Source organism: Lygodium microphyllum, chromosome 22, assembly GCF_053477565.2.
Source record: "Lygodium microphyllum isolate KBCC chromosome 22, Lygodium_microphyllum_v1.1.10, whole genome shotgun sequence".
Classification (NCBI taxonomy): domain Eukaryota; kingdom Viridiplantae; phylum Streptophyta; class Polypodiopsida; order Schizaeales; family Lygodiaceae; genus Lygodium; species Lygodium microphyllum.
Genome location: NC_141156.1, coordinates 59,444,546 through 59,468,649, shown reverse-complemented (window position 1 = coordinate 59,468,649; position 24,104 = coordinate 59,444,546). Strand labels below are relative to the sequence as shown.

The 24,104-nt window shown below is 36.7% G+C and overlaps 1 protein-coding gene across 1 annotated transcript; it reads right to left on the bottom strand.

Moving 5' to 3' along the window:
• Positions 1–5,232: 5,232 nt before the first annotated feature.
• LOC148017195 (uncharacterized) lies at positions 5,233–5,856 on the bottom strand. The gene is made up of 2 exons (XM_087663343.1): positions 5,462–5,856; positions 5,233–5,381 (listed from the first exon to the last, which is right to left on the bottom strand). Exons 1-2 carry the CDS (start codon positions 5,784–5,786, stop codon positions 5,371–5,373), a joined length of 336 nt encoding a protein of 111 aa, XP_087519469.1. The 5' UTR covers positions 5,787–5,856; the 3' UTR covers positions 5,233–5,370.
• Between the last annotated feature and the right edge of the window lie 18,248 nt (positions 5,857–24,104).

Here is a 24,104-nt window from a genome sequence, read left to right as displayed (position 1 = left end):
TTTTTGTTCAAAATTCAAATTGTGTGGTAGATTTCCATATATTTCTTATGATACAAATGCTAGAGCATCATCCACAAACTTCTTAATCGATGCAACTATGCTTTGTCATTAGAATAACTTATTTACTTATGATTATATATCTTATGATTCTCTATGATATTCTATTGATATCATTGTATTTGATGATATTCTATGAGTGTCACTATACTTAATGATGTTCTATGGATATCATTGTATTCATGGGTTCCCAACCCTAGCATGGTACCTTGAAATGGTTGCATTGTATTTCACTTTTGGTTGTGCCAAGTGTTAAGGCTTCAATTATCACTTTTATACGTATGTGTGGTCTGGTTTAGAAGAACCTATAGACTTCAACAAAAAGGTAGTTTTCTTGATGTACAAGTCATGAATCATTACCTTTTTGGAGACCTCATGTATTAGAATATTCATGACAAGGACTATTCTTCTTTGCTATCTATCATGTAACTTGAATTCTTGTATCATTTTGTTGAAAATTAAATGTTATTTTCTAGTTCATGTCTAGCTTACTCAAGAGTGTAAACAATGGAAAGAAGCAAACTCATTAAAGAGTGTAAAAGAAGGAAAGAAGGGTGGCTTAGGTAGAGGCCAAGCCATGCATGATGCCTCCTACAATGTCTTGTCCTCAAGTAAGCCATGCACGATGTCTCTTGCAATGTCTTATCCTCCAACGAGCCATTGAAGGGTGTAAAAGAAGTGAAGAAGGGTAGTCTAGCCATGCATGATGTCTCTTCTTGCAATGTCTTGTCCTCAAGCAATCATGTGCATGAAAAATAGGGTATATCATGAAGCAATGCACCATCACCTCATTGATGGGGAGAGTGAGAGTGAGTAAGTGTGTGTAGTATAGAAAGAGAGATCCAATACCCAAGTTTGCAATGCTCTCAACAAAATCAACAAGTATCAAAGATGCACAAAAACAAACAATTTGTCCCAAGGTAGGCGATGACCAACCCATTCCTTTCTTCTTAGCAAGAGCCTTGGTAACCTTAGCACTGATGAGTTCATTCTTCTGGACAACCTTGCCACCAAAGTTTCCAGTCTCATATGCATGAGAGAGAGAGAGAGAGCGAGCGAGAGAGAGAGAGCGAGAGAGATCATCACCCAACAATATTCATAGGGTGATCACAAATCTCATCATTTGCTCAGTTTCTATTTGCAAGGTGAGAGAGAGATTCTCGACTTTCTTACTTGACCTTAGATCAAAGATGCACAAAAAAGGATAATTTGTCCCAAGTAGGCGACAATTGACACCCATTCCTCTCTTCTTAGCAAGAGCCTTGGTAAACTTAGCACTGATGAGTTCCTTCTTTTAGACAACCTTAGCAAAGTCTCCAATCTCAAATGATGAGAGAGAGAGAGAGATCACCCAACAATATTCATAAGGCAATCATAGATCTCATCATTTTCTCACCTCTCTATTTGCAAAGAGATTCTTGAGTTTCTTGCTTGGGCTTAAATCAAGGAGAGATGTGATAGTTACAAGGATACCAAGGAATCTTTATGAGTTGCATAGGACATGCCACTAAGACTCTCCATGGGTTGTCATCATTTTCACGCCTCTCTATTTGCAAAGAGATTCTTGAGTTTCTTGCTTGGCCTTAAATCAAGGAGAGAGATGTGATAGTTACAAGGATACTAAGGAAATTCTTTATGAGTTACATAGGACGTGCCACTAAGACTCCATGGGTTTTCATCATTTTCTCACCTCTCTATTTGCAAAAAGATTCTTCAGTTTCTTGCTTGGCCTTAAATCAAGGAGAAAGATGTGATAGTTACAAGGATACCAAGGAAATTCTTTACGAGTTGCATAGAACGTGCCACTAAGACTCTCCATGGGTTGGCATTGAAAACTTGTCAACAAAAAGGTATCTAACACCAATAGTCCACTATTTACTTAGTGCCTTAATGAAAAAAATATAATCACATACAAGATTCAACTCAAAATTAAACTTATAATGGCTTTGCTTAAGGAAAATGCTCATTTGGAGGCAAGTGCATTTCATTTGCCGCGTAAACATATACATCCTAGCAAACCACCCTTGAGTTGTGATTTTGAAACTAATGGTACAACCCTTTCAATAATACTTGAAATCCTCTCCTTTTGTTTTCTTCACCTTGTAAGAGCCCCTGCAAGATGGGAACATGGCAACCCCAATCATTTATACTAAATATTTTGGGCTCCCATTTACCATATACACTTCTATTAATGATTGTGCAAGACTTTATTGAATGAGAAGGATGCATTGTGGAAGCCATGGAAAAAAGGAGATGTAGTCAATGTGCAAAGAAAATTCAGCAAATTATAAAGCTTTTTGGCCCTAATGGTTTTTTTTAAAAAGCATGCTAATGATACTTTTGAATGACTTAGATGATCATGGTAAGTGTATATTGTCGTTTTCTCTATCGAGGAAGTGCTCAAACTCCTTTATCCAAAATATTATTTTCAAGTTTGCTAGAATTTTTTATTTATATTTTATTTTAGCAATACACGAGTATCTAGGTTTGCTTTGTTGGATGGACTGCACAAACTTAAATTCCTACAATAACAAATTAACCTCTTGTAGCAATAAGAAGTGTGTGTCAAATTAAAATGTAAGATATGCAACAAGAAGTGTTATAGCAGCCTTGAAAACAATAAAGACATTAACAACTTAAAGATAAGAAGTTTCACAAAGTTGAAATCAGGCCTAAAAGACACCAAATAGATATTATATCCATTTTGGTCAATATTGAGGACTTTGGAGATGACATGACCTATACTTAAGTTGTGAAAGAGAATGATGTAGATGGAAATGTGGTTTTATATTATCTTCTATTGTAGATTTCTTCAATACTTTTGCATATTTTTTTTGGCTATACGATTTCTTATTCAAGATTGGATTTGTGTGATACATTTCCATATATTTCTTATGATAAAGATACTAGAGCATCATCCACATGTTTCTTAATTGATGCAACTACCCTTTGTCATTAAAATAACTTATTTAGTCATGAATCTATATCTTCATTCTCTATGATATTTTATAAATATTGTTGCATTCGATGATGTTCCATCAATGGATATCATTGTACTCATGGGTTCCCAACCCTAGCATGTTGCCTTGAAATGGTTGCACTACATTTTACTGTGTTAAGCTCTATTTTTTATTCTCTTTAAACTTTATCTTTTCTCTCTCTATAATTCTCTCTACATATTCTCTCTGTCTTCCTCCCCCAATCTCTCTTAACGTATGTAAATTTTATCTTTTTCTTATATACAATTCTCTCTTTATGTTTATATTCTCTCTCTTCTCCTCTCTCTCCATCTTCTTTCTTCTCCTCCCCTTTCTCCTATTTTTTCTTTTTTTCTTCTCTCCCTCTCTCTTTTGAATTGTTTCTTTTTCTTCTCTTCTTCTCTCTTTTGAATTTTATATTCTTTCTCTCGCTCTCTCTCAAAAATATTTAAGTTTTAAAAAGATTTTTCTTTTCTCTTTTTCCCCATTATCTCTTTTCCTCTTTTCCTCTCTTCTTATTCTTCTCTCTTTCTCTCTCTCTCCCCTCTCCTCTCCTTTCCTTCTCTCTCCTCTTTTTTATTTTTTTCTTCTCTTTAAATTTTTTTTCTTTTTTTCCTTTAGAGTTAATATCTTCTCTCTATAATTTTGTTTGTGATTAAATTCTCTTATTTTCTGTCATTTTCTTCTCTGTCACTATTTTTCCTCTCTCCTCTTTTTTCCTTTTCTTTTTGTCTCAAATTTTATATTCTCTATAATTCTGTTTCTCTTTGTTCCCTTCCTCTCCTCTTCTTTCTTTTTTACTCTTATGTGTGTATGTGTATATATATATATATATCCTTCTTTTAATTAAACAAAAATTTTACATTAAAAAGTTTAATCTGAGAGAGAAAAAAAACCTAAGCCCTACGCATGAGAGAGGGGGGAGGGGGAGAAGAAAAATGTTTAATTAAAAAAAACTATTCTCTTTCCTCATTCTCCCCCTTCTCTCTCCATCTTGTTCTTTTTATCCTTCTTCTCTCTCTCTTTTATTCTATCTATGAGAGAGAGAGAGAACCTAGGCTCTACACATGAGAGAGAGAGAGAAGGGAAAGGGGGGAGGAATTTGATTAAAAAGGGAAGGGGATCTTAATTTAAAAAAGGGAGGTGAAGAAAGGAAGCTTTAATGAAAAAAGGGAAGAGGAAGAGAAAATGAGATATTACACATGAGAAAGAGAGAAAGGGAGGGGGTTTTGATTAAAGAAAACAAGTTTAGAAAAGGAGGTAGGTTCGACAAGCCCTCTGGAAGTTCGAGGCTTTCTGAACCTATAGCTAAATTATGAACCTATAGCTAAAATAATTTAGTAATATATAGAGTAACAATTGCAAACCAAAGTTTATAACAATTCATCTTTCATTCAAATTACTGTAAAATGATCAAGCATGTAACATAGAAATGTCACTTGGAGAAAGTTGAAGACATGGAAGAATTACAACAACAATCATATTAACTAAGGGAGAGTTACAAATGTGGAAGAATAACAAAGATAAAATTAACAACTGTAAGACCTACATACACTTTCTCCACCATCTAGCCAATACCCAAGTTTGAAATGCTCTCAACAAAATAATCCTAAAGTGTAATCAACCGAGATATGGAAAGTAACAAAGACACAAAGAAAAGGTCAATTATGTCCCAAGGTAGGCAGCGACCGACCTATTTCCTTCTTCTTCGAAAGAGCCTTGGAAGCCTTAGCTTCACCACATCTAGTTGTCGACTCCTTTGGCATCACATTGGGCCTATGCACTTGAGCTGTAAAACATACTAACGTCAAGAAAAATATTTTATCCAACCCCCCGGTATGTTGTCACAGACCCTGATATCATGGATAGAAACAGTGAATGTCTCTGTCGATGCGATCCCTCCCCTCCCCTCTCTCTCCATTGCATGCGTTCATTCTAAACACTAGTGCCTTCACTCTATGTTTATTTCCAAGTCCTGTAGAAAAAGGCAGGCGTGAGAGTTATTATTTTCTCCGAGCGAAACGTTTAGAAGGACGTGATATTCAATATTGTCCGGCGCGTCACCATGCCCTCAAACAACAACCCGTGTGGCAGCTCCAGCAAGCAGCGAGGAAGAATGTGAGAAGGAAGACGGCATTGCCCATGCAAGTAAGAAGGGGAGAAGAGAGAGAGAGAGAGAGAACGCAATGGACGACCATTTGATGATGATCAACAGCAGTGTCGACTACATTCATTATTTCGAAGATACACTGAGATTGTCGCTGGTCCTGAGAGTAGCTCAGGTTCTAGATAGTGGTCTCTGGGCACGAGTGTATACGGCCTGCGATAACGTGTATCAATTGAAGCCTGCACAGAGAGAGCAAGAGGGTGAGGTCAGTGCCCAGAGAGACACAGAGAGAGAGAGAGAGAGAGAGAGCGCTACTTACGGCAGCTGGAGAAGTAGTTTGAAGGGAGGCCGCAGCCGGTGACGATGTTGGAGATGGCGGCGTGGACGTTGATGGCGGCGTTGTTGGAGGGAGCCGGGACGCTGGCACAGACGCAGGGGATCTTGGCGGCGGGGATGGAGTGGACGGCCTGGCAGCAGGCGCTCCCTTGGCTCGGCTGCCCCCCCGCCAGTATCACCCCCGCGCACCCGCCCTCCAGCGCCGCAACCTCGTTATTGCAGTCGGCCGCCGCCGCCGCCACGTTCACCGCCATCAGTACTATCGCTACCACCACCATCTTCGAGTGCACTGGTAGGGCTCCAGCCATCTCTCTCTCTCTCTCTCTCTCTCTCTCTCTCTCTCTCTGTGTACCACCGTGCTTAGGTTATCCCACCATCCTGGGATTGCCTCCCTTCTTGTAGCTACTCCTTCCTACCAACCCCCGCGACTCTTCATACCCGAGCAACTGCAACAGTCAATTTCGCAAACCCATAATTATTATTCTGTTGTATCGTACTCCGATCCTACTACTGACCACCATTCAATGTTTGCGGTGCGCCTAAAATTAAATTCATCGTCATATAAGGAGGGCCGGTCACACGAGAGAGTATCACACAAGAGGATATACTGGTCAGTGGTCTTCACACCCCAGCAAATAGTTGCAAAATGATTAGTTCTCCAAAATCAAGTAAACTTGTGAGTGTTATCATGATCTCATGAGGGGTTTTTTAATTGTTTTCGGAAAAAACTAAAAGTTGTTCTTGCAAGGAGTTTTCAGAGCGAGTTTTTTAAAAGGGTTTTTCCAAAAAACTTTCGGATTTTGGTTTTCTAAGAAAACCACTAGAACTTTAAGAAAACACCTTTTCCTAACAAGCTTTCATTTTTAGTGTTACTAGACTTGTTGCCACCTACTTGGATGCCACTTTTGAAGATATTGCTAGCTTTGAGAGACCTTTCAAGTTTCTCCTTTAAGAGGTGTTGCTATAGAATGATGTATATAGTTGTAGATGGAAAGTTATCTTGAATGTTTGTAGGACTATAAATTCAAAGTTGTTGAACATAGACGGGGGTGAATGTAAGTCCTTTTCCTTTTGCTTTGAAGTTAAAATTCTCTTGTGTTCTTAAATAAGTTGTTCTGTGCTTTGTTTCAGTGTAAAGATTACATAAATCATATACGTGGTGGATAAGGGAGAGGTGTATTGAGATAATTTTGGATAGGGCAATCACATTAGTAAACCATGACTTCCCACTTCCTCCTAAATCTTCCAAGAGCAAAGCCAAGAGACAGGTGAAAGCTACAAGTGATAAGGGCACTGCCAAGGCAACTACCAAAAAGCCTTTTGCTGCCTCTATAAAGAAAGGTAAGGGCATAGCCAAGTCAACCACAAAAAAGACTTTTATTGCCTCCATGAAGAAAGATATGTTGAAGCTTTCTCTTTTGAAGTTTAATCTATCTCCTTTGAAGCCCCGAGAGAAGAGGGTGCCCACAAAATTCAAAAAAAAAATAGCAACAAGTAATTTTGTAGCTCACATATAATGGAATTTTTTTATATTTTCCACATGAGTTCTCTACAATGCTTATTAGTATCTATTGAAGAATACATTTGGTAATGATGTTTGTAAGATTGAACAAGTTTTGAAATCTTTTCACATATAAGTTTTGAAATCTTTTATATATTTATAGTTCAAAAATCAAAATGCTAGGAGACAAACACATACAAGAGAAAGAGCATTCAGATCTTCTTCCAAATGTGGTGCCATTGATCTTGACCTTATGCCTAAGAGTTGCATTATTTAGAAACTCCAAGGTGTCTCTTACATCCTTTAGATCCAATCAAAAGTTACATAAATCTCCTTTACTTCTTATCCAATTACTCGCACCTCTAATTTTATTGGAATATAATCAATATCTGAATCTAAAGGATCACTTTATTTTACTCCTGCATCGTGTCTTGTGCTAAGGAAATAACATGTATGAGCTTGATAGTGGGATTTTTCCATTTCTTGGCTATTGAAAGTTACTAATGGCTCGTGCTCTTCCACACAAAATAAGGCCCATGAATTAGAAGAATGTACTGTATCATTTAAGAAGCAAGAGTTAGTTTCTATAATTTGTTTTTTTATTTTCAAAAATACATGATTGAGCTCTTTCTCTATCTCACCAAATAGCAAGTGATATCCTTTTCTCCCATGCTTCTTGTATTGCTTGAATAAGATTTGTAACTGAAGATCTACACTCTTTTGGATACTAGAATGACATTTGTTGTTACATAAGCACTTTTAGAAAGATATCAAGATGTCTCCAAACTTCTATTCGTAGAAATGTAACTCAGAGTGTGATGGTAACATTTATTGATGACTCAAGGAATACCAAGCTCATCATCAAAACTCTTTGAACCACTAGAATCCCTATCAAATCCCAAATGATTAGTGGATGCAGGTTTCATGACTTTCAACTAGTACTTCACGTGCAGCAATCCCCTAAATGTTCATCTTAGACTGAATTTTAGGATGTTGTTCATATCCCATATTGTTATTGTATTCTAGTGTCATGTTTATGACACAAATGCTAGCTCTTTCGATATTTTATCTTTTTTGAATTTGTGCTTCATCTAGATTTAGCAATCCCACCACATTCTTGTATAGTAAATTTATATATATGGACCATTGTAATTTTCACTTCTTTTAAGATTAGCCCTTATTATTAAACATGATATATCTGAAGATAGCTTTTGTTTTGTGTTTTTTGTAAGGCATAAACCCTTCAATATGAACACACTCTTCAAATACATTTGAAATCCTACTATTCATGGCTATCCTAGCAACTGAAATGACAAGAGATCGAGGAAAATCAAATGCACTTATCCTATGATATCAAAGGTTTTTGAACTACAATTAGGGAGCACAATAATCTCTACGGTGGATATCTAGAGTGTCACATATCTCAACTACTTCATTTGGTTTCACAGTCCCTTTTAAGTCATTCACTAACTCTTTCAGAGTTCCATCTCTCAAATCTGCATTTTTGGTGATCTAAGAATCCTTAAGATATCTCTTTTATTTATAGTTTCTTTTAAAAGCTTGATTCTCTTCTCATTCTCTTCGATATCAATGCTTGAAATACTAGAGACAAATCTTCTTACAAGATTTATTCTTCTTTTTTTAACTCATTTTTAAAAGTCAGTTACACTTTTTAGTGGCATTTTGCTTTCTCTAAATCCTATTGGACTTTCCTTTAAGTGTAATAATTTTTTTTGCAAGGACTTGTTAGTGTTTTCAAAACATCAACCTTATTCATTAGCCTAGAATGTTTATATAGTTGTCAATACTTCTCTCATTTCAAGCATTTGTCTTGAGCATACAAAATATGCAAAACATAATTGTATGCAACACCTAAGCATTCCATCACAACCATCTCCAACATATATTACAAAGTTGTGAATATGGAGAAAAGGAGGAGGCTTACCAATTGATCTTTGGGATAGATTTTTCCATCCACACACAAATCTATATACTTCTTTCCTTCTAGTTGAAACTTGTTAGCTTCATCCTTGTTAAACAATACTCAATGACATATACTTCTCCAAGATAAATAAACTAGATCTGTTTGAATAGCAAGTTTATATTTGCATGTACTTGAGCTTCTGTTACCTGAAGAGGTATTGTTAAATATTTTAGTAAAATAAAATTGACCAAGTGATAATACCAAAAAGAAGAAAAACAAGTGTAGAATAGAGAATGACACAAGAAATGAGCCTAAAAAACGAACGAACATGTTTTAGTGCAAAAATATCAGCTATGCAAAATTTCACAAGTTCCAAGAGAAAAACAATTTAAAAGGAGACCCTCGATATGAATTAAAAAATGGAGGCATTTTAATGGTTGACCTCTTCAATTATCTCTTTAATTGCATTTGAATGATCAATTTTGGAGGATTTATTACTATGAAACCTCTTCTAATTTGCAACTTAATCATTTCTTACAAGTGTTGTTTTTGAAACATTTTTGGCCCAAATAAATTGCAAAGTATATTGCCATGAGGTTGTAGGCATTAGAACCATTTCAAGAACTGGAATTTGAGATTGTATCTCCAAAAAATATAACATTGCTATTTAGCTTAAAATACTACAATGGATTTGTATAAAAATTACATGATATAGAGTACATAATATAAACAATGCAATGTACAATATCTAAGCAAGGATAGTACACATCAAATAAGAGAAGAACAATAAGTTTTTTAATTCCAAACAAGCTGATACATAGATGGATTTTTCCACTCATACACTTCCACTATGAAACTTAGATGGTGATCTAGATAGATGAGGCTAGTTGCTGAGAGAACTCTTACCGGGTGAAAGATGGATGGATGATGGCTTTGGAGGTGTCTCCCTTTCATAGCATGAGAAGGTGGCTACTAGGATAACTTTTTTGACCTACCATATTAAGAACCTTCCCTATTTGTCCAAGGAATATTATCTTTACCATTGAACCAGGAGTGCTATCCCTAGATCCCTATCAAGGGACTGGCCAAGGGCCACTTCTCTAATGCCTAGCTCCCAAAATAGGGAACTTTTGATAACTCCCACACCTTGTAGCTCAATACAATGTTACTTGTGTAGGTATCGACTTATCTACTCTATCTAACCCAAATGGTAGATCCAAAAATATCACATTTTTCCCATTTAATCACATGCACCTTATCAAATATACAAACCTATATCTAGGCTCACACATGGCTTCTCCTCATATCGGGGACCTTACAAAATTGAGCACCATGGATTGTTGGTGGCACCTTACAAGGGTAGGGCATTGAGCATATCTAAGGCCCCCCTCAATGTCCACCTATAAGTAAACTATATCATTGACTTAATACCTAGTCTTTGAAGATGAACTCGAACATATCCTTCATAAGAGCTTTGGTGAAGATATTTGCTCCATTCTCCTCTGTTGAGCTAGAAGGATTTTATGTTCATAGTTATTTAATCTTATGTACATCTACTTAAGCTCAAGACTTAAAAAAGCTTATTATCTAGTGGTACCATGCTCTAGGATATTATTTCAGCCCAATGTCTTTTTGAGCTTACAAACTTTGTTCTTACAATGGTGGACCAGAACAAACCTTCTTGGTTCAACCAACATACACCTTCTTGAGGTCACCATTAAAGAATATTGATGAAACCATTTTCTAATTACCTATGAAGATCCATGTGTACTGAGTCTGGCTTTATACTTTTCGAGGCTGCCATCTCAGTCTTGTACTTTATCTTCTATACCTAGTTGGTGCCAATAATATTCCTCTTTTCTAGCCAATCCAGTCGCACAAAAGTATCATTCCTCATCTATGGTTAAAATAATCCTATGCCTTGGCGCTAGTTTTTACCATGTCACAAATTCAACTTGGGCTTTAGAGTGGACTACTTCTTCACTTGATGATAAAGTGAAAGAGCTTGCTGTTTCCTCCTCCACTATATGTAGTTGATCCTTGAACACCACATCATGGCTCGCTATGCTCGCCTTTACTTCTTAGTTCTACAATTTGAAAGTCTTTTACTCCTCACTACACTCTGAGAAGATATAATTTGTGTTTTTTGGTTTTAACTTGTTTCTCTTATTCTTCCATATCCAAAAGTTCTAAAGTGTGAGATAAATGTTTTCTTACTAGTGTAAGCCTCATGATAAGTTTTTCCCTTAAGATTCTTTGTATAGCTCTAGTTGAGAATGTAGACTATAATACTAATAACTTTGGCCCAAAAGCTCTTATAAAGTCTTCAAACTTCTTTATCTTTTTTTGCAATATGTTCTAAATTTCTTCACACCTTTTCCTATTTTATTCTTAATAAGTTTTATTCCTTTTTTCAACTTACAAAAATTTGTGCCTTATCATGATGACCTTTTCTTGATCCTGACTAGCTATTATGGTCCACCCACCTGGAAATTTTTGTTAAAAGCTCATTACCCTCAATTGCCACACACAATATAAACTACCTTATTTCTTACTATTGTTGTTACACCTCTAATTTGATGCTTCTTTTGCTACTCCTACATGGTCATAAATATGATACCTCTTCTTGCATTATGAAAAGTGTGATGCCTTGTCCTGCACCTTCTCCTCCTCAAACATGTCAATGGTAGCTTCCCATCCAGTATAAATTAACCAACTTGAATCATTCTTGGGTCTTGAGGTCAATGGCCTCTACATTGGTGTGGTTCAAGCATCCATGTCATTGAATAGCCAATTGGATTGAATAAGAAAGTTAAAGATGAACTCTATCTAGAATGAGATCAATGATGGATGAATGTTTAAAGCCAGTCGTGGTGCCATAAAAGTAAAAGTAGCATCATGTTGGTTCAATATGGTGTTGAATATATAATTGTGATGCTCTTGTATAATGACTCATAAACTATCACCCTTGAGACTTGTACTTGATTCTCCTCTTCAACAAAGACATGCTAATAGGACCCTGGAAGTTGCATTCTATTATTTCCATGTGGCCCTTATATAGATACATAGTTGTTGATTTCTTTATGTTTAGTTATTTGTTTAGAAACTAATATTTTCATACCAAATGCAATTACCATGTACCAAACTAATTTCTTTGTATGAGTTAGTTGAAGTTAGTGTAGCCAGGATTGTAGTATCTTTGGGTTTTAACTTTGCTTATGTATCCTTTTAAGGCATGGAGTCATGTGCTAAACATGGTACTCATCTCCTTTATAAGGATGATTAATATCTATTTCTATTAGTATTTGAGTGTTTCTTTCTATTAAAAATGCATCAATGGTATATTTCATGTTTTGTTTCTTTATGTATGCGTATAAGTGTGATATGGTTAGTGTTTACAAGTGGCTAATGCTAGGGTTTTCTGGTGCATCAAAATCTCATGGTTAGTGTTTTGGGTGGCTAAGGCTAGTTTTTTGAAGTGTATCAAAGTGTTATGATTAGTGTTTATGGGTGCAAAATATATAAACAATACATCATCTTGTCTTAATAAAATTTCATAATAACATACTACATGTTTGCGATGATAGAGAAAAAGAAAACAATGAAATATCAATTTAGATTTTCTACACATTAAAGTAACATAAATTAAATGACCAAAGTTTCATTTAGTCTTTCAAAAGATTTATTTTGCAAGAAATACCCATAACTTATGTCAAATATTTCATAATCTAGATGAGTCAATGAGGATAAATATATCAACTTATGAGATTTTAGTACACACATTATTGTACACATTGCCTTTCCATTTTCACAAAAACATTACAAACCCACATTATCATATATACAACATTTACCATCATGTATATCCACTCTCCTTTTCACTCTCCTATCACCACAAAGATAGTTGTATATCTATACCACTTCTTTGGAGTGTTCTCAAGCCTCGACATATAATCTGAGTGCACAAAAAACAAATTTGTATACCAATTATTTAAAGGAGACAATGGCAATGATAACAATAGCAATCACAACAATAACAATAAACAACGATTATGAAAACCTCGAGATCCCATTAAATGCAATATAATCTATAACTACCCTTGGTTTGAAACACCATGTTTTCACACACACACGCACGCACGCACGCACAAGCACACGCACACACACGCGCACGTGCACGCGCATGCACACGCACACGCGCACACACGCACACACACAAAGTCTCACATGCATGCATGCATGCTCTTGCTCGAAATCCTCGAAAGGCCTGAAGTGAAGATTTGTGCCACTATATGCAAATGTGGAAATCAAATAGACAAACAAAATGAGAGAGAGAGAGAGAGAGAGAGAGAGAGAGAGAGAGAGAGAGAGAGAGAGAGAGAGAGAGAGAGAGAGAGAGAGAGAGAGAGAATCACTTATGCAATTAGCAACTACTCGTCCTTGTGAGTGCACATGTGCATATATTGCATATCTAGGTAAAGGTGAAGGAAGCCGTGGATTAAGATGATAGCATTGATCATGATAGCATTGATCATGCAACACATAGCCACTAGATGGAGGACCATGGAGAAGAAGCCAGGGCTTAAGAGAGCAACCACATGTGGAAAGGGAGAGAGAAGTTAGTATTTTGAGAGAGTGTGTGAGAGAAGTGCATAATTTAAGCTTGATTTTGAAAAGGTGTTTTGCATATTTTAGTCTAGGTATCATTCCCTAGTTGTTATGTAGGCGTGGAGAGTGACATAACAAGTCTGGTATATGCCTTGTAAGATGCAAAAATAAGAGATAGTATAGATTCATATTTTCTTTTCAGTTTGGATTTGTTTTTCCTAGTCGTATTCACTTTGTATTTTAGACTAAAATTGAATACATGTAACTCATAGCCACTTTTTTTGACTTGGAATCTAGTACCATTACCTAAGGATAAGAAAGCTATTGGCTATAAGTGGGTCTATAAGATTAAACATAGTGTAGATGGTTTAGTCATTAGATATAAGACCAGGCTGGTAATGAAACGCTATGCTCAAATATATGGCATAGACTATGAAGAGACATTCAATCTAGTTGCTAGGATGACAACTGTGAGACGTGTGATTACTTTGGTAGCAACCAAAGGTTAGACGTTGCAATAGATGGATGCAAAGAATGCCTTCTTACATGGTGATTTACAAGAAGAGATGTATATGGAACACCAAATAGGTTATGAGGATTTGGACCATTCCATGTATATGTGCAGGTTAATGCAAGTGATCTATAGGCTAGAGCAAGCACCTAGGCCATGGTCTAACAAGACCAAAGAGTATATTGTCAATGTTGGGTTTTATATTTGTGATGCAAATCACTCACTTTATGTGAGAAAGAGTGATGCAAGGGTGATCATTATAGTCATATGGATGACTTGATTTTATTACAAATGATAATGATAGTGGGATTACTCATATAAAAGGAATTTTGAAGCAAAAATTTTAGATGAAGTATCTCACTAAGTTTAAATACTTTCTTAGTGATGAGGTGATTAGATTTCTTGATTGTATTTGATTGTCTAAAAGACAATATGGCTTGGATAAGTTATAAATATGCTATAACAGCATATAAGCCTCTTTTAGTGCTATTGGAGTAAAATGTAAAGTTGAGTTGTGATTTTTAAGACAAGATAGAAGACTCTACTATGGTTAGGCAGATAGTACGACATTTGATCTAAATGATTATCACAAGACCAAGGTTGAACTATGTAGTTAGGCCATTGATTTAGTTTATGTAAGTACCTAGAAAGCCTCATTTGGATGCATTTAGATGTATATTGAGGTATGTGAATTCTACCTTAAATTACAAGCTTCTTTATGATGAAGGTAAGGATGTATAGGTTTGAATACATAGATGAAGATTGGGCTAGTAGCATGTCTTATAGAAGATTTACTAGCATATATATGTTTTCACATGGTAGTGTAACAATTATTTGGAGCAACAAAAAAAAATCTACAATTGCTTTATTGAGTGTAGAGGATATGTAGAAAGGTACTATATGATAGCATGTGAGGTGGTATGGCTTCAAAAATGATTGGGTGATTTGAATGTGCAAATAGCCCTTCAGTCAATGGAGCAATCTCACACTTATTGTTCACATTCATAGTCATTCACTTCATTCATTGCAAATGACCAAGTAGAAGCCACAAATAGAATCGCGATCAAGATGTTAACCCAAATAGATTTAGCCTCTTGAAGTGATTAGATAACAAACTCATGGTAGGCTTTTGGGCATGCTAGATAACCTACAAGATAGGAACTCCCCAAAGTCTATTTAAAAAAACCTACGAGTTTTTTGTTCCTAGCTTGAGATGGAAGAATGATGGGATAATAGAGAAGCTTGGAACAATCATTTGGTGGAACTTGAACATTTGTCAAAAGCAAGGCTACTTGCAATACATGTAGTAATTTACAAAAAGGCCTAGTAACGGAAAGCTTGGTTTGACAAAATATTAAAAACAAGACTTCACAAAGTGTGACTTAGTACTACTGTACTCTATTAAAGGCCAAGAATAGAAGAAGTTTAGATATCTTGGCCCTTTCCATGTGCTCCAAATGAGCAAAACCAATTATATTGGGTGGTGTGAGACTTTTGATGGAGAGAGTGTTAGCTTTTTTTATGGCAGTTGAGTAAAAAAGTACTATCACCCAACCTACCTATTATATGAATCACTAATGTTGCTACCACCAATGGCTACATAAGATATAAAAAATAATGAAAGTGACCCCAAAATGAAAGAATTATGTTGCCTACTTGCCTTAGGGTCAAACTCACACACAGTTAATGTTGTAATTGATGAGGAAGCCAACTATAATATTGGGCAACCTCAAATCATCTCAATTACTGAAAAGGTCAACCCATATGCTAGGAGTCCTTACACCTTATGATGTGTGCTATTAACCATCAAGACTAAATGTGTACCCACTATCTTTTATATGTTACCTAATGTTGAAGGGGTTGGAAAAGAGACGTAGTTAGGATGATTATTTAAACAACATGCTACATACGTAGTTGATTATGAGATATAGCAAATACATCTAGAATTTTTAAATGTAAGAGTCACCACATCTTGAAGAAAGGTTTGACTCCCAAGTTAAGTGGGTCCGAAAGACAATGCTATAGGTGCAAGGCTATTTGTTGACCCTTGAAGACCAAGTCTACGAAAAATCTAGAAAATCAAAAGCGGAAGATAGTCCCAAGGCAAGAGGAAGACGAAGACAAAGGTGTACCAAGGAAATTTTGAAGACACAAAGTGTATGAAAAAGTCTAAATGTAAGAGGGAGACACATAAGAATAAGTGCACCTTAATATATTTACACGAAGAGTATCAAATGCATTATAATTTATTTTGTAATGGAGGAATGGACAAAGACCAGAACCAAAAAGGCGATGGCCACCCAAGGAGGAGATAGGGCATGTATAAAAGTCAAAAAGGAAATAAAGAAGCTCATTCTTGGTGTGTGGCCAAACTTTCTCTCTTCTTGCTCTTGCTTCTTGCTTCATTCTTGTGTATGAGAGAGGGAGAGAGGGAGTGTGTGAGAGGGACTATGTGTGTGTGAGTGTGAGTGAGGGATGGTGGAGAAGCTCTTCTTCTCCTCTCTTCATCTTATCCTTTTTCTCTTCTCTTTTCTTGCACGCGTGGCTATAGAGCTCAAAGCTTGGAGCTTGGAGATGGAACTTGCTTGAAAGGGCATCTTTGATCGTGGAGCTATTGACAGATTCATGGGAGGAGGCAACTCGATTGGATTCAAAGGTAAGCTCACTACATTTGTGTGTTGGAGAGTGTGCATGGCTATGTGTAAGATAGTCATAGCTCTCGTCTTGAAATGCTTGAAGCAATGAGTGATCAGTGGGTCTTGGTAATATGCTTAGGAGAGCGATGACATTTTGATTCTATTTTCAAGACCAATGGATTTAAGCTTGAGTGCTTATGCACTCCAAATTGAGTGACAAAGAAGGAATTCATCTCCGAAACAACACTTTGTTTAAGTAGGAAGTGAGGGAGTTAGAGGGTGTTCAATCTCCTTTATTTGATAGCTTAGATGCTAGAAGATTTAGGAGCATTAGTTAGATCAGAGGTATGCGATTTTACAGTATTAGGATGCATTAAGATTTGGAAAATAAGAAGAAAAGAAAAAAAACATGTCTCTATAATAACCAACAAATAGGAAAACAAAGAAGGAAAGAAAAAAAGACTTTTACTGTCTAGGAAGAAAAATAGATAGTAAAGGAAGAAAGAGGGAAACAAAAGGTGAGAAAGGGGGAAGAGAGAGCTCATTTAGACACTATGAGATTGAGAGAGAGAGCTACAAGTCAAGAGGCAGCAGGAGCAACAATCCTGGGTATCATCACATTTGTGTGCTCCAAGTATTCTCTGAGTCTTCCTTGATGTTTGTTGCATGAAGGCAGAACCCTGTCTGCATCAATAACTGTTGCATGTAATTGGTTTTATGCATTTCTTATCATTCCATGTTTTTTTTTGCATCTCTCGAATGGCAGTCCACAGGCCTTCGAGTCAAATTCCCATCGGACTTGGACATTTGAGTCACTTTAGTCCACTCACACTCGGATAGTCCACCCAGACTTGGACAACCTTTTGGGCCTTGAACGGCTGAATCACAGGCTTGACGGGCATCTCTGTCTGAGTCTAACCTATTATAGAATCTGAGATACATGCTCAACTTTCTTATATACTTAAAAAATATATATGGAAAATATTATGTTGGCACAGAGGGAGAATAGATGAGAGAAAAGAAAGATGTAGAGAGAGAGGTAGAGAAATTGGCAACACACTAGGGACTGGAAGATGGGCCAGTCCCCCCTCCCTCCCTTGTGGAGTTATATTATTGACAAGGAGCAAGCTCCTCCGTTACACATAAGCTAGTTCTTACTTGTAGATCTTAGAAACAAGATCACGGTTTCTTGCACGGTATACAACTGGCTAATACTTGCACAACTTGGAAATTGACACCTTTTGATCCTTCTTGAGTCTCCTTCTCTCCTACACAATATGTGTAGGGCTCTCCTCTTGGTGCTTAATTTCAACAGAGCTTCCGTAGCACTTGCACCTTCTCTTCTCCTCTTGGATACATGCAAAGTGATGCTTCCTTCACCTCTCCCTTACACGCAAGGAGAGAGCCTCCTCTTTTATAGGCTTTCAAGAGCTTCTCTTCTTGGAGAGAGAGTTGAGTTGATCTTCATGCAAGATGTGGTTGTTCCACTCTGCAGCAGTAATTTCGAGATATCTCTTTGTGCATTGTTTGGATGAGAAAATGTGCAACACAAAAGTTGTAGATCTTGCTGTTTTTGATACCCCTAGTGGCCTATTTTTAGAGATATTGCGAGATATTTTAAAAATGGATTTTCTAAAAAATAGCTTTTTAAACTGTACACTTAACTTATGGTCCATGCAACCACCTTGAGTCATAGATAAGGAGAGTTCATTAGATTGCCTTGGGCCTCAACCTTAAGATTGAATTCCACACAAAAGCTTGTGTCATTTTAGACATTCGAAAGAGAAAATCACTTCTCTTCTCACTTCTAGAGGATCACGTCTATCGTCTTTCTTAGTGAGAGAATTCCCTCTCTCGTCTTTCTTAATGAAAGAAAATACCTTAAACCTTGACTTGTAGGGGAGAGGATGACCCCAAATGAATGCAATGCTCCTTACACACAAGTAAACATTCCCAGGCATCCCTGATGCACACATAAATACATATACACAATGCTAATGCACTTCATCCTCTTAGAACTCAATCCATCTTCATTTATGTGTAACTCCTTGGTTCTTGTGTACACTCTTACACTTGGCAAACACTTCTTTCCCCCTTCATAACTTGTACTGCCTATACCAAATATCCCCGTCACAGTGCTTTGATCACCCCATTAAGTGATGTACTAGGAATACTGGTCTCTAAATGGTCTCATGGCCATGCTAGATCATCATCAACACTTAAAGAAAAGTGTCATTAATTTATTGACATGAATTTATTAAATAGAGAATGCATAATAAGCAATCAATTTAGTGACATAACCACTCGGACAAGCACAGAGCCCACTCAAATGGTTGAATCTGGGATTGGAATGGGTTGTCCAGAGCACAAATTTTGACAATTTTGTACCTCTCGCTCCAGGACTTGCTAAGGCCAACACCTAGCTATCCCAGCACTCCAAGTTAGAAACTGAACGTGCATAACCTCTAATGTTGGAAGGATGGCACTATAGTGTATAGTGAGCTATAGCCAAGAGCAATGAATTCAGAGGTTACACTAGGAGAGAGAGCTCAATGAGGTTCATAGGATCGTAGCCAATCTCAGGTAGAAATAGAATGAGATGAAATGATGATAGAGAGAGAGCTTTAGAAGCAGACCTTATAGTGAGCGAGTTACTCATGAAGCGGTTGCTAGATAACATTAGCACCAAGCAAAGTGGGGCAACCTTGGCAATATTGAGAGCAACTTTTTAGAGCCCGTTTTTGAAGCTGAAAAGTGGCCCACGCATAAAATAGCAATTTTTCATGGAAAGTGAAACGATTGCGAATCGATGGGTTGGAGTTTTCCTAGATAGAGTTTGATGCCAGGAACGCAATGCAAGTCTTGATTCATCGACCGGGGTTCATTTGACCCCCCATTTAATCCGTGCAAGGTTTCATGTTATAAAGCAGCTATGTGATTCGGGAGCCAAAAAGTATGATGGAGGCAAGGTAGGCTAGGTTTATAGATTTTGATGCCATAGAGCTGCTTGGCCGTGTTTGTCCCTCCAAAATGAAAAAATCCACTTCATTCATCGAATAAACATGAGGGTCATAAGCTAAATATTTTATAAATGAAATGAAAATGAATGAAACAAAAGGAATCATGCAAAATTTGAATTGTGGGCATGGAGGGGGCAAAAAAAAATTTGTGCCCCAAAATTTGTTGATTTTATACCTCTTCAATGCTAGGGATAAGAGAGAGATGTGGAACATCCCTAATCTACTCCTCAAGGGCTTTAATTTGACTATGGACATGCATATTATCATGCAAGGAATCAAAATACTGATTTTCAATCTTTCTCTCTCCTCTCTCCTCTTGTTGTGTGTTTCCATGGTTGATTCTATGAGAGAAGGGGGTGGGCTAAGATGAGAGATTTTGATCATGGGACGATGCTTGAGTGTGAAGGAGAGTAGATCGAGGTTGGAAGGATCATCATCCGATGTTGGAAAGCGTCATCAGGCCTCCAATCACGAGATACGTATGTCATAAGAGGCGCGATTTTATGAGTAAGATATAGATTTTATTGTTTTATGATAAATCATGGTTGGAAATGGTTGCATTTGGTTGTCAATGCTGTAATTGATTAGAAATGTTAAAGAAATCAGGAAAACTCAGTCATCTAATAATTTCTTTATGAACACACAAAACTCCCAATATTGTGGTTTTAAGGAAAAAATAATGTGTTTTTGAGATTTTGTTGTGCATATGGTGTTTGTATGGGATGTAATATGAAAACAAAATAATTCATAGTAAGATCAATCATTATAAATTAGTATATAATAAAATATTGATGATATTTATCCATAAATAAATAGCAAAAATTAAAAAAAGATAAAAAATAGATTTTTTACATCTAAAAAATAGGAAAAAAACATTTGTGTTTGTGAATATATGGTAAGGCTAAGGCATGAGGTTTAGTCTCAGTTCATCCCTATCTCTATGTTAAAGTGGGTTTTTATTGCTTTCATGAAGGAAAAATACATTTTAAAATACACTCTAAACCTACCATTGAATGCACAATCTTAAGTGGTAGGGAGAAGGGGGGTGTTAATAAGGGCTAATAATATACTGAATTTTGATGTTTTTATGATGCATAGCATATAGGGTACGTGGTTTTGAAAATTAAGAGGGTCTAGTAGCACGAGCCTACTTGGTATTGGCCCTATGCACAACATAGCAATCTCATTTAGAGTAAAGGTATGAAAATACGTGTTTTTGCACCTTCACAATGCTGGTTGCCAATAAGAAAATTGTTTGAGAACTATAAATCATACACAATTGCATTGCATGCAACATATGGTATCATCCTAGATGCACAACAATAGTTTTCATGAACGATGACCTACATTGAGGAAGTGTGGTACCCTAAGCTGTAGGGTAAGTGGTTCATTTTCTTTGGGGAGTATTCAATGAAGACTATCTATTATATCCTGGATCGATGGATTAAAAGACAGGAGTATATATTGTATTATGTGCTTTACGTATTCACGACACATCTTATACCAATCCTCGAGGTGTGGAAGAGCCATAGCGGAGCTGTGGAAATTAGTTGAGGGGTGCTCCCTTTGTCTGTGCTTACGTGGTGTATTACACCAATATGTGTAGGAACTCCCCTTTGAGGAGTGTGGGAAGGATTATTTATTGGATTACAATCCATACAAACGCAAAGTTCTATATTAGAGGTTAGGGTAGTATACCCCTTAGACGGTCCTAGCCCCGCGAGGCCGTGTGGGCTGGTTTGAGTGTGTAGTAGAGACCCAGCTATAGTGCCATAAAGTCAAAGTCAGGCCTGTTTTAGGTCCTAATAGGTGGTACATTTATTGAGAGTTGCTAATAAGTGGCGGTTTTTGAAACTTGATCAATAGGGACCAGTTTATTAGTGTATGCCAAAAGGTAATGAGATAAATCCAAAAGACTATCAAGCCAAGCTTCAGAAGAAAAAGCTAAACGGGCTAGATAGCAGGCTCAAATTATTAGGAGATATTCTTTGCAAAGGAGTGTTCTGATATCTCTACAAGGGAGGGGTCTTAGTAACCCTAGCCCCACGTATAGTCCGTTAGGAGGAGGAGGAAGTTCAAGTACTTTCCCTCTCTTAGTTAGTCAGTCCACTTCGAGTGGAGTAATAGTTCCCATAGTTCAAACCCCTTTAGCAAATCCGATTGTCATGGCACAACCCATTGCAAACCCAACAGGAATGTTGGACTTGTCAACCTTAGGATTCCCTATATCCATTTCTAATGGATTAGCAAAGGAAGATGTAGAACTTCATATTAATGAATTCAAAAAGTTAATGTTCAATTGTGGAATCCAAGATAAAGGACACTTGATGATGTTTTTAATATGACTTTGAAAGGATGAGCTATAGTATGGTATCACAGCCTAGAGGCTAGAACCATAACTATGATTGATGTATTCTTTGTGGTCTTTGAAAGAGAGTTTGCCCCTGAAAGGGGATGTCAATATTGGTTGCGTTGTCACAATGCGTGAAGTTGAAGGTCACCACATGGGTTTGGCAAGAGAACTAGACAAGATAGATGGAGATGTGTCTTCAAGAGATTGGTAGCTATAAGTAATTATTTGTAGGTTCGAGAGGAGCTTCACAACCTTCAGCTCACCATTTACTTTGACTTAACTTGGAAAATAAAGATTAATACATAAGATGGTCAAATAAATGGATTAAGAGCTTGAAACTTTTGATCACAGAAGATTGAGTTATAAGCATAAGTACAACGTCAATTGATACAAGCTGAGTCTTGTCCTTCCTTTTGCCAATGAGTATAGTTGCCTATGTCAACCTAGGCATGAAGAAGATCTTTAAGTCACTTTCTCTTTTTAATTGATAATACGAAGATAGAGGATCAAGAAGAAGATTGCCTATTTCAGCTTATGAATAAATTACTGTGGTTAGATTTACATGAAAAGTTCATGAGTTTCATGACTTAGATCGATGTAACTTGAATTAAGTAGCTGCATAAAAGCTTCAACTGATTAATTCCAAAGTATGGCAAGAAATCTTTGAAAATTTACTTTAAACCCTCTCTTGAATGAAAAGGAAGCAAGGTACTATTGCACTTGTAATGTTTGGAGTTGAGGTAGACTTCGTGTTTACAAATTTCAGCCCATGAGCATCGTGGTTTAGATTGAACCGAGAATAGTCCATGTTCTACCAAGATTAAGGAGGTGGTTCATAAGTAAAGCTTCAGCCCATTAATTTTCTATTTTGGGTAGCCAAGAATAAACCAAGATGATACACATAATCTACCAAAGAGTGTCTTCAATGCCCTTTCAAGGCAAGCGTGTTTAGATGCATCATTTACAAGAGTAGTAGAGCATAATCTCATCATAAAGCATAAGAGTAAAACTTGGAATACTGATGAGACAAGAATCAACCCAAAGATTGTAGTGGGCTGAATATGACAGTTTAAAATCATAATTTTATTGTCTACCAAGCTCTCTTCTTGGTAGGAAGGAGAGATTTCATCAAGCAGTAGGTACATAAGAATTTGCCCTTCTTTTCATTCAAACAAGTACATGTACCTCTTGAGCTGTAGAATAGAGATTCATGCAATAAAAGAAAGTAATGGGATGTGTATTAAGAGATAAGTGCATAAGACAGTGTCCTCATTTACTTCATAAATACAATGCAATAGAATACACATTAAGAGATAAGTGCATAAGACAGTGTTCTCATTTACTTCCTAAATATAAGTACCTCTTGAACCATGCAAGAGATGCGTTGTTTAATAGAAATTCAGTCCCATTAAAGAATATTTTTGGGCCTTTCAATTTAGCCCACATGGCTTGATAAGAGAAATCAAGAAGCCTTCTTGACACACCCCTCTTCAAGCTTCTACATTAGGAGCTTGCAGTAAGCTCACCATGAGCAAGGGTGAGGCCTTTGGGTCATGATAATCAAAAAAGCAAGTAGAAGAATTTCAGCCCTATAATTTTCAGGATTGGAAGACCAATCACAGTTCCTATTCAGCTCTTAAAAGACTCAAGAGAGTGGATTTATTGTATCTCTTGAGATGGGAGATCTAATTCAACATACACAGGTCAGGCCTAGACCTTCCTCAAGACTCCTAATCGAGCTTTCCTTTGTATGGGATGTTGCTCTTTAAATACATAGTTTGGACAGCCATAAAACTGTTTGTTCTCTATTAAAAGTACTACTTACCTATCAAGAGATGAAGGTTCCACCACTCCTTTACCCCCGCAAGCTTGAGTTGCATTGCAAATCTCCACTTTATCACTAGTGATTCAAATCCTGCAAATTACTTCTTCCAGCCTGCACCCTTATTCAGTGCCAAAAATTACACTAGCTTTCCTGTTCACGAATCCCTTTTGCCAAAGTTTGTTTCATACAAGTCATATAAAGCATATACAATGTCATATGCTCATGAACATAGTATACTCTATGGACTT